The sequence below is a fragment of the Tamandua tetradactyla genome, chromosome 16 (assembly GCF_023851605.1).
Source record: "Tamandua tetradactyla isolate mTamTet1 chromosome 16, mTamTet1.pri, whole genome shotgun sequence".
Lineage (NCBI taxonomy): Eukaryota > Metazoa > Chordata > Mammalia > Pilosa > Myrmecophagidae > Tamandua > Tamandua tetradactyla.
In genome coordinates this window covers 83334903-83345708 of record NC_135342.1, presented here as the reverse complement: position 1 = coordinate 83345708, position 10806 = coordinate 83334903, and the positions used below count along the sequence as shown (strand labels likewise).

The 10806-nt window shown below is 63.1% G+C and overlaps 1 protein-coding gene across 5 annotated transcripts in view; it reads right to left on the bottom strand.

The window, feature by feature from the left end:
* Positions 1–2645: 2645 nt before the first annotated feature.
* Positions 2646–10806, bottom strand: part of ACSF3 (acyl-CoA synthetase family member 3) — a 64492-nt gene continuing 56331 nt past the window's right edge. For 3 of the 5 annotated variants that reach the window (XM_077133288.1, XM_077133285.1, XM_077133289.1), the window contains exon 10: positions 2646–4637. In XM_077133288.1, the coding sequence (XP_076989403.1) occupies positions 4505–4637 (133 nt within the window). In that variant the 3' untranslated portion in view covers positions 2646–4504. The remainder of the gene's footprint in view (positions 4638–10806) is intronic. The other 2 variants (XM_077133286.1, XM_077133287.1) reach the window with 2 other exon arrangements.

Here is a 10806-nt window from a genome sequence, read left to right as displayed (position 1 = left end):
TGTCCATCTTGGCTGTGGTCACTCGTGGCTTGAGCTGGTGAAAGATCTGAGTGACCAGACCAAGGGCCCTCGACCCCGACAGGGCTGGGCGTTCCCTGCAGCCCGCCCGCCTGCCCTGCTGTCCTGGGACCCCCGTTTCCTCACCTGAGAAAAGGGATGCGGTCCCCGCGGGGTACAGAGGACACAGCCGGGCCGGGAGAGGCCATGGCACCCGCGGTCATGCAGCCGGGAGCGCCCCACGAGGCTGACCAGTGGCTGTGGGGGGTGCCGAGGCATGTCTGGGTGATGAGCCACGAGGCCCCTTTGCTGCCGCCCGTCCTGCTGCACCCTGTCCCCTCGTGACTGAGCTGCGGCTGTGGGACGTGTCGACCGGACATGGAGCAAACACTGACCGCGCTGCTGGTGTGAGAACGAAGACCACGCTCCACGTGCCGGCGGCTCCACGGCCAGGTCAAGGAGGCTGGGAGTCGGCCCCAGTGCTCCCCCAGGCAGGCCGCTGGGGCGTCCCCGGCAGGGCGGGCCTCGGCTCAGGGAGGAGGCCGCACGGGACAGGCGGGAGGGGCCACGCTGACCGGGTGGCTGTGCTCCTCCCACCTGAGCGCAGGGGCTGGAGCGCCAGGGAGGAGGGTGGGCGGGGGGAAGATAAGGGGGGTGGGGGAGGGGCTTGGAATCAAGGAGGGCACACTGGGGAGCAGGGCTGGTGGAAAGAGAGCCTGGTTCCTGATACGTGATGGAACATCCTGCCCAGCCTGCCTGAACTGCCCTGGGTGGGGAGAGGTCAGGAGTGCGTGCGTGCATGCGTGCGTGCGTGTGTGTGTGTGTACGCGTGCATGACTGCAGCCCTCAGAGGGTCACTGCGGCCCAGCCCGAGGTGCTCTGCACAGCCGTGCCCTTGGCCTTCGGCCTCCTCTCGGCTGGCCTTGGTCTGGGCCAGGCGGTGGCGCAGGCGGGGAGAGGCAGGGCAGGTGCTGGCGCTGAGCTGCCACCTGTGTCTCCCACGCTGACGTCACTGCTTCCTGCTGACTGCCCGTCTGGCACAGCGTCCTCTCCGGGGCGAGGCACCCAGGCTGGCGCGTGGACGACGGCGGCCGCGTGGTCACCGCTCCCTGCAGGTGGCCTTCTGGCTGCTGCCGGGAGGAAGGAGGGCTGGTCTGTCCAGGCTCGCTGGGTTTGGCCGCTGAGGGGCTCTGGGCAGGAGCAGGTGGGGGCGGGCGCCCTGGGGTGGGAGGGGGAGCCCCTTTCCACCGGGCTGTTCCTGGTGCTGGCAGCAGGCAAGATGGCCTCGGGACGGCTGTCACTGCTGACTTCTCAGGCCTTCCAGGGCCCAAAGGTCCCTCCAGGGGCAGCTGAGTCCCCCGGGACCCCGGCCATCTCCAGTGTCTCCAGGCGCCTTGGTGGCCAGCCTGGGGCATCAAGCTGGGCTGGACCCTGACACGTAGGTGCCTTCCATGCCACACCCAGCGGGCGCTGCCGACCCTCCAGACCCCCGACCCCTAGGCTGAGCTCGCAGGCTCTGTGAGGAAAGAACGGCTGGTGGGTCTAAGCTGCCCGCCCTCACTGCGGGGTCCGCCTGGCGGAGGGGCCGGCACCAGCCCAGTGGGCGGACCCAGGCCCGGGCACTGCCTCCCCCGAGGCCAGACGAGTGCGGTGTGCTGGGAGGGCAGGCCCCGGGCATGGGAGGGAAAGCGGGAGGTCTCTCCCTGTGAGAGGAAACCCGCCACCTGAATGCTAAGCGGGGCCCGGGGGCAGAGGCCACACAGGGCTGGAGAGCCCCGGGCCAGCCTGACCGCAGCAGAGAAGCAGGACAGGAGACCTGAGAAGCCTCCCGCAGGCGTCACTTCCAAAGTGCCTGGCATGCTGCAGCTCAGAGGAAACGATGTGTAAATGGCCTTAGGAATCAAGAGTTTGGAATTAAAAAGATAAGTGTAAAACCAAGAGAAGTAAATAAAATCCTGCAACATCGAATTTCAACGTGAAATCTTGCTGCCGAGACCGTGGCAGCCCCGAGCGCCCACCAAGAGGCTCCCACGTGTGCCGGCGTGTGCAGAGGGCAGGAGGATGGGGACAGCGGGGCCGGGCCGAGGCCACACAAGGGGCTCCCCTCGGTCCAAAAAGGGGCAGCTCAAGCACAGGACAGGACGGCCCACGGGACGGAGGGCCCAGATGCCCGCCTGAGCACACCGAGCCGTCCCGCTGTCACAAGAACGAGGCTTCCCGAGGTGATGCCACAGCAGTGCCCACCAGCCCAAGCTGCCCCCCGTTAGGGCGCTGTGGGACTAACTAAGGCTGCAGGACATAGAGGACTGGCAGTGGACAAGGAGGCCATTCTCAACCTGCAGACAGAGTGGACGGGACATAGGGACGGGCACACGGGGCAGGCACAGGGGACGGGGGCATGGGACGGGCACACGGGGCAGGCACAGGGGACGGGGGCATGGGACGGGCACACGGGGCAGGCACAGGGGACGGGGGCATGGGACGGGCACACGGGGCAGGCACAGGGGACGGGGGCATGGGACGGGCACACGGGGCAGGCACAGGGGACGGGGGCATGGGACGGGCACACGGGGCAGGCACAGGGGACAGCACAGGGACGGGGAGCCCAGCTCGAATGAAATGGGCCATAAAGACCCTTTGCTCCCAGGGTGCCGTGTGACCCACGGACATGTCCCTGGTGTGTCCGGCCGGTCACAGCGCAGCTTTTGGAGACACCGCACAGCAGATGCCACCTGGTGCCCACACCGCCCTGTGGCCGCGGGGGCTGGAGGGCTCTGCAGGACCTTAGGGTCCAGCCTTGGGGACTGGCCTCACAGGGTGTGGGGTCCACTCCAAAGGGGAACCCGACCGCGGGCCTCAGAGCAGTGTCCATGGCTCCGCCCCTCCCAGCTCCCCGGCTTGTGTCGCCCCATCTCAGCTTGTGTTCTTGGAGGGCTCGCACTAAAGGAAACGCTGATGATTAAAACACTGTAACGCTGGGTTATAAAAGAATTGCTTTAAAACCTCCCCCGAAGGGAAGCAGGTGTGGTTGGGGCAGCAGGAAGCTGGGTGGTGAGGACACAACGCTGCCTCTGGGGACAGGCCTACCCGGTTCCGCGCCCCCCGTGGCCCACCCATGTGTGTGACACACCCGAGACAAAAATCCCGATGCCCCCGTCCGGCCTGGGTCCCGCCTGCCCCTTGGTGAGCACAGCGGGCAGCCGGCCCAGGGTGCTGCGGTCCTCTCCTCCAATGCCCACCACGGTCTGGCCGGGCGCCCGGCCTCGGAGGAGGAGCGAGGCAGAGGGGGTGCCACTGGCCTCAGCCTCGGGGCGTCTGAAGGCCAGGCAGGGCCGGAAGGGTGCACCGGGGCAGGGGGCCGGCCTCGCCCTGGCTTGGGCCGTCTCTCCCGGTGCTTCTTCGGCCTGAGACCAGCTTCCCTCGGGGGGCTTGGCTCGCTGTCCCGGAAGCACCACCTCTCAAGCGCTCTCCTGCGGCTGCTCGCTCAGACGTGTGCTCCAGGGACCGAGGTTCTGAACAGGGCCACACTCCTGGCTGTCCTGGGACGGCCATTTCCCACGGGCCCCCCTGTTCTCCTGCCCCTTATCCAGGGGCTCAGCGTTTTCCTGCAGGGTGTCTGAGCACAGCCCTGGCCAGGCCTTCCCTACACCTGGGCACCCCACGCATCGCTGAGAATCTCAGTGGTGTCTGCCTTTACCTGCGGCACCTTCCTCGGGGCCTCCGTCTGCCCCCCCACCCCCCAACGCTCTGTAGACTCTGAACTAGTCCAGAGGATGGTTTAATGGGAGGGGCTGTGGCTGGACACAAGGGCGGCTGGGCAGATGGGCTGCAGAAAGGAGAAGGAGGTGCTCGGGCTTCCTGCAGCCGGGGCCACCTGGCCAGGTGCTGTTTGTGGCTGCAGCACCCCAGGATTAGAGGGTACAGGCCTGTAGTACCCCAGGTGTTAAAGGCCCTGGGCCTGCAGCACCCCAAGTGCTGACTTTTGGCCTTCATAGAAGCTGGCTGTGGGGGGTGGGTTGAGGGGCCGCAGGCAGGGGCGCTGGGGAGGCCCCGGAGTTCTGTGCAGGCTGGGGGGAAGTAGTGGGGGGGCTGAGGGTGGCCCCCGAGCTGCACAGCAGACAGTCCAGGCACTTTGCTCTCCCATTTCCTGCGGTTGCCTAAACACAAATGTGACATCCCCCCGTGGGTCAGCGGGCCCCTGAGACCAGAGGTGCCTTCCTGGGGGGGTCACAGCCATGAGTGGGCCTCTAAGGCAGGGAGGGCGGCACCCACATGACAGGTGGCTCCCCGGGAAAACGGGAGGGGTCCTGTGATCTCTCTGCCCACGGTGCAGGGAGACGGCCCCCAGAAGATGGGGTGGGCCCCCCCATCCCCCCTTCCCCAAGGGAAACCAGAGGGAAGAAGGCGGTGGGGCGACGGGAGGGAAGGGAAGAAACGCAGCGCCCTGCGTATGCAGACTCCCGCCGCACCTGGGTGCACGGCCCTCACCCAACCCCCCACGCCGGGGTCACGGCTCCTGCTGCTCCGGCGGGAAGAACTGCTGGGCCAGGTGGCGCTTGTTGACCTTTCCCATCTGGTTCCTCGGGATCTCGCCCACCAGCAGCAGCTCCGAGGGGATGGCGTAGGGGGCCAGGACACCTCTGTGGGGACAAGCAGGGTCTGAGACGGGAGGCCCCGGGCAGGCAGGGGGAGCCCAGGGGTCCGAGCAGGCGGCACCAGGAGACCCAGCCCCCAGGGACAAGGGGACAGACCCACAGTCCTCTGCCTGCCTGCGCCTTGGCCTGGGACCCTGGGTCAGCACGTTCCTGCTCCCATCACAGCAAGAAATGAGGCAGGCTGCAGCACCGGGAACCCCCACGGGAAGACGCACCCCACGGCCTCGTGTGGCTGACCCTGCCCGCAGGCTGCCCGGGGGCTGAGGCCAGAGAGCAGCTCAGACCCCACTGGCCGAGCCCATGGGCTGCAGAGCATCAGACCCGCGACTGCACCTGCTCCAGGTAGAGACCAGCCCCCAGCAGGACACCCTGGAGCCGGCAGGGGGGGCCCAGCCGCCCGCTCCCTCACTCAGACCGGGAGAAGCACCTGGCCAGGGTAGACTCTCCCAGGGCCAAGATGTGCGGGTGTGAAAGAGAGGCCCGGGGCCAAGGACGCCTGGTGCAGCCCTTTCCCAAGACGTGGAGGATGGACAGGTGGACATGGCCTGCTTGGCGCAGTGCACGGTTCTGGAACCGCCGCGAGGATGGGCCTGAGACACCCTGAAAGTGCCACAGGGACACCTCAGTGCCTGACACCCCGCCCCCGGGCAACCAGCCGCCCGTATCCCTCGGCTTCACCTCTGCTGCCCCACACAGCGCCTTCGTGGCATCTGGGCGGAGCATCTGTGCCACAGCAGCCCCCAGCTGGGGTCCGGGCCCAGAAAGGAGAGGGTGGTGCAGCGGTGACCTTGGCAAGGACGCATGGGCTGTAAGGCCCCACGGCTAGCGGATGAAGGACTGACGTCCACAGACAAGAGCACTGATGCTCCCACCAAGCTGCCAGGTAGCCAGGCCCCCAGCTTGCAGGAGAGGGGCTCAGGGCCACCCCTGCCCACCCAGCTCCAAATGCAGTGAGGACCACAGGCGGCCCAGCCTGCCCGGCCCCGCAGCAGGCGGACATAGGGCATGGCCATCTCTAGTCTTTCCCGATGGCAGAGGCTTCTCGAGTCTTCCTGTGACCTCCTGGTGCCCAGGTGGAACCTGGGGTGTGCAGGGACTGTTTGCTCTGCCTGGGGCCCCGGCCTGCTTGACCCCGCACTGACCCTCACTGCTGGGCGCTCACCGCCACCTCCAGCTGGGTCACAGCCGCCTCCAGGAGAAGCGGCACTCCCGTCCCACAATGCTCTGCGCCCCGCAGATGCTCAGGCCCCTTCTGCAGGTATCTCCCTTCCTGCTGGCATGCGCCAAGCGGCGGGTGCTCAGCGACTGTGCTGCTCGAAGGAGACATCGGGCAGGATGGGCAGGACGGGCTTGCGGTTCTGAGGTGTCCCCTGCCCCTCGGAGCTGCGCGGACAGCCGGACGCGGCACAAGGCTGCAGCAGTGGGAGGCGTCGCCCTTCCTGGGACAACCGGGAGGAGGCGGCATCTCTGGGGCTAGTGGCACAACCCAACGAGCTCAGCAAACACTCCTCAGGGCTGCAAGCTCGCTTCTGGCCAGCTACACAGGCACGTGACACGGATGCGCACTCCAGGCTAATGTCCCTCAAACACAGATGCACAGCTCCAAACAAACTTACACCAGATCAAGCCCAGTAACACAGGAAAAGGAAAGCACAAGACGGCCAAATGAGTTTGACATTAAACAATCCACCAGTGTAATTCCCTATACTAACGACATAAAAAAGAAAGTTTATATAACCATCATAACAGACATGGAAAAAGTACTTGAAAACATCCAACACCTGTCCCTAATAAGAACACTAAGAAAACCAGGAGTAGAAGGGAGTTTCGAGACCTGACCTGATGAAAGGGTTCTACAAATGCCCGCAGCTAACTTCCTCCTTGGTGGTGAAAGCGTGGGTGCCCCCGAGACTAGGAACCGGGGGTGCCCCACTTGCCACTCCTTCAGACACTTTTCTGGAGGTTGTGACCAATGCAATAAGCCAAGGAAAAGAAATAAAAGGCAGCAAGATTGGAAAGGAAGAACAAAATCTGCGTTTGCAGATGATGCAAATGTCTAGGGAGAAATCTAACGGAATACACAGAAAAAGTCATTAGAAGTAACGAGTTGAGCAAGGTTGCAGGATACAAGATCAAAGCACAAATCTTAATTGCACCTCTGTGCACTAGCAACAAGTAACAAAAATTTAAAAAGTGCTATTTATAATAGCATCAAAAATCTAAAAATTTAGGGATAAATCTGCAAAATATGCATAAGACTAAAAACTACAAAATATTGCTGAGTGAAATTAAAGAACTAAAAAATGGAGAGATGTTCTGTTCATGGTTCAAAAACTCAATACATGCCATTTCTCCCTAAAATCTACACATTCAACACAACCCCAATAGATAACTCGGCTGGCTTTTGTTTTATAGAAACTGATGAGCTGATTCTAAAATTCACATGGAAACACAAAGGGCTACAAAACCGCAAACCCACACAGCTGGAGGACCAAGGCCATCGGAGAGCATGGAACTGGCCTGGGAAAGGAAAGACACATGCAGGCCAACGGAGCAGCAGAGAACAGATGGGACACACCCACACACCACACAGGAAAGGCCAAAGGCAGTGGCGAGAGAACGGGCTTTTCAGTAAATGGTGCTAGAGCGACAGACATCCATATGCAAAGAAATGAGCTTTGATCCTACCTCATTGCTTGCACAAAATTCACTTAAAATGTATCAGAGATATATACATGTAAAACCTAAATCTGCAAAATTTCTAGAAGACCTTGTGTTAGGCAAAAACTTTGTAGATATGACATCAGAAGCATAATCCATAAAAGAAAGAACTGATATACTGGAAAAATAAGAACTTCTGCTCTCTGAGAGACATTGTTAAGAGAAAGGACAAGTCACAGACTGAGAGAAAATACTTGCAAATCATGCATCAGGTAAGGAAAGTGTAGCCAAAATATATAAACAACTATCAAAATCCATTAATAAGAAAAGAAATAGCTGAATTTCAAGAACGGGTAACAGGTTTAAACAGAAGCTTCACCAAAGAAGATACAGGAAGGTCAATAAGCATGTGACAAGGCTTTCTGCACTCAAGAAATGGAAATTAAGACTTCCAGGAGAAGCTGCTGCATCAGAACAGCTCACATGAAGGTGACCATAGCCGACAGGCGGCTGTGCAGGCACCAGGGAAAACCGGCACGGCCACACTGAGAAACAGCCTGGCAGTTTTTGAGAGGTTAGAATCCGCTCTGTGACCCGGCCATCCACTATTAGGTACTCACCCACGAGTAAAAAGAGAGAGCTGTCCACACCACACTTGCCCACAGACGCTCACAGGAGCATCATGTGTGGTAGCCCTGGACAAGACCAGCCCAGGCGCCCAGCTGCGGGCGTCCGAGCAGCACACGGGGCTCTGCCCCCGTGATGGGAGCCGCCCAGCAACGAGACCCGAATGTGCCACCCACAGCAAGCGGCCTCCCAGCCTGTGAGGGAGAGAACCAGCCTTAAAAAGAGCACATGTTGATTTACGTAAAACCCTGGGAAAGGTAAGCCAATCTGCAGTGACAAAAGCGGGTCAGTGCCTGCCTGGGGACATGGGGGGTGAGGGGGGGGCAGGCAGGAGGACGGACACGAAGGGACGCGAGGACGCTGGGGTGATGATGGGACGACCAACGTCTTGGTGGTTTTGACGTTTATCAAAATCGCACACTTTAGGTGTGTACATTTATTGCACGCTGATGGTACCGCAATACAGCTGTAAAATCGTGCCTGGCGGCCAGAAGGTACTTTGTAAAGACCCTCACCCCGAGAAGAGCCGGCTGCGGGAAGAAGGCGCAGGCGGGAAGTGCGGGAGCTGCCCCGGGGCCTCGGCCTGAGCCACGCGGGACGCGGCTTCGGGGCCCCCGTTCGTGTGGGGGCGCACGGCCGCCTTCCACGTGTGCCGGCAGGTTCTGGCCCCCGGCGTGGCCCCAGAGCAGTGTCCGGGCTGCCCGCCGGGTCCTCAGCTCCTGCTTGTGGCGCCAAGGGGAGAGCGGAGATGAAAGGGGGGCAACGCCTAAGGAGACACCGGTCCTGGGGAGCAGCCCGCGGGGGGAGCGGAGGGTGGGCTGGAGATGGGAGCGGGGGGCGGGGGGTGTCCTGGGGACGGGGAAGGGGAGGGGCCGCCCAGACACATTCGGGCCGTGTGACGTTCAATGGCAAAGGGAACGAGGAGGTTGGTGAGGAGCCTTGGAAGGCGGGAGCGGCTGCGTGTGCCTGGGGGAACAGGTGGGGGGACAGGAGGGGGGCAGGCGGGGGCGGGACGCAGGCCGAGGAGCAGGCGGAGGGAGGGGCGCGCACACCTGCCCCGCCGCGGCCCGCACAGTCGCCCCCACCCAGCCGCGCCTCGACTCCCACTCGGACCCGTCCCCTCGTGGCGACAACGACGGTGCCGCCCGCCAAAGCTGCCCCCTGGTCAGGGACTGGCGAGGCCCCTCCCGCAACCCCGGCCCGGGCGCAGCCCGGGACCCGCCTGCCCGCGGCTCCGGCCCGCGCGGGGAGGCCGCCTGGTGAGGGGCGCTGCGGGCCCCGCCCAACACCGCTTGCCCCGGCGCCTCCGCCGCGCAGCGTCACGGGGTCTGGGCGCAGGCGACCTCCCCGGCCCCGCTCTGCCAGCGGCTGCGCCCGTGCGCCCCGGCTCTCCGCGCACAGCGAGCGACACTCCAGCCGGTGGGCGCCGCAGCCCGGCCGCCACGTGGGCTCCGGTGGAGGGGGCCGCGGAGGGCCGCCGAGGAGGGCGGTGGAGGCGGAGGCGGCGGCGGTGGCGGCAGTGAAACGCACGACGGAGGAGGGGGCGGAGGTCGCGGCGCGGGGACCCAGGCCGAGGTACCGCCGGGGCAGTGCAGCATCCCCGAGCTTCCGCGAGCCCTTCCTCCCGCAGCCCGGCCCCGTCACCTCCGAGCGGGGCTGGGAAGATAGAGACGGTGAAGATGGTCACTGGAGGCCCGTCTCTCGGCCAACAAAGGGGCTTCCCCAGTACCTGCGCGCCTCCGCGAGCTGCCACGGGCCGGGAGCCTCCTGGTCCCCACGCGCGGCCCTGGGGGCGGCTCACGCGGGGCACCGGCGCTGCTCCCGCAGGGGAGGGGCAGGAGCCCCGAGGGCGCCCCCGAGACAGTGTCGCCGAGGCCCACGTCGCTTGGGAAACAGTCACATCACGCCTCCGAAGGAGGACAGAGACCAGGCCCCACTCTGAAGCCGGTGCTGCCTAACAGGACGCGCGCAGCGGCGGCTCCGCCTCCGGATTTCCCACCCTCGGGGCGTCCCCCCACACCTGCGCTGCGACCTGTCCCCCAGGGTCGAGCACGCGAGTCGCAGCCTGCTGCCCGCTCTCCTTCTCCCCCAGTCCCCACTGCCCAGAGGCGCGGGTTCCAACCATGTCAGCTTCTCCACTGTGCTTGCCAACGCTTTATTCCTCTGGACTTCAGATATCCGAGGCCCTCCCCCTGCCGGCTCCAGCCGGGGCCCAGCACGTCCTGCACTTCCTGTCCGGTGGCTCCTCGGCGCCCTCCCCGGAGGACCCTCACCCCCTCTCAGCCCCTGGGCGCATCTCTCGGGGCCTCACACAAGGCACCAGCGGCCGGCCGGGCCTGCCCTGTGTGGCCCCTTGCTGGGCTGGAACCCTGCTGCCTGCGGCCGCGCCAGGCCCTTCTTTGCCCCTTCCCGGGCTCCACGTGTTCGTCTTCTGGTTGGTTTCCTTCTTTGGGAAGAGCACATTGTCCCATAAAATTCTCTAAGAAAGAACGTGACAGCTTTTTGAGACTGCCTCACTAAAAATCTCTTTATTCTGTTCTGACACGCCGATACTTCGGTGTAAAATCTCAGGATGGACCTTTTTCCTCGGAAGTTTACAGGAATTCTACTGTCTTCTGCAGTGTTGACGCAGGGAATTCTGACACACTGGAGTCCATCCTTTGTACGTGGCCACGTTCTCCCTGGCTGAGTGCTCTCCGCATCTGCTCTTCGTCCCTGCTGTTTGAAATTTATGAGGGTCCCAAAGACGGATTTTTTTCACTCGTAGTCTTTAAATCTGGAAACAATGGCCTTCAGTTTTGGGAAAGTTTATTTTTGTCAGTTTCCTTCCAACATTATGTCCTCTTTCTGGAACGCTTCTTGGTTA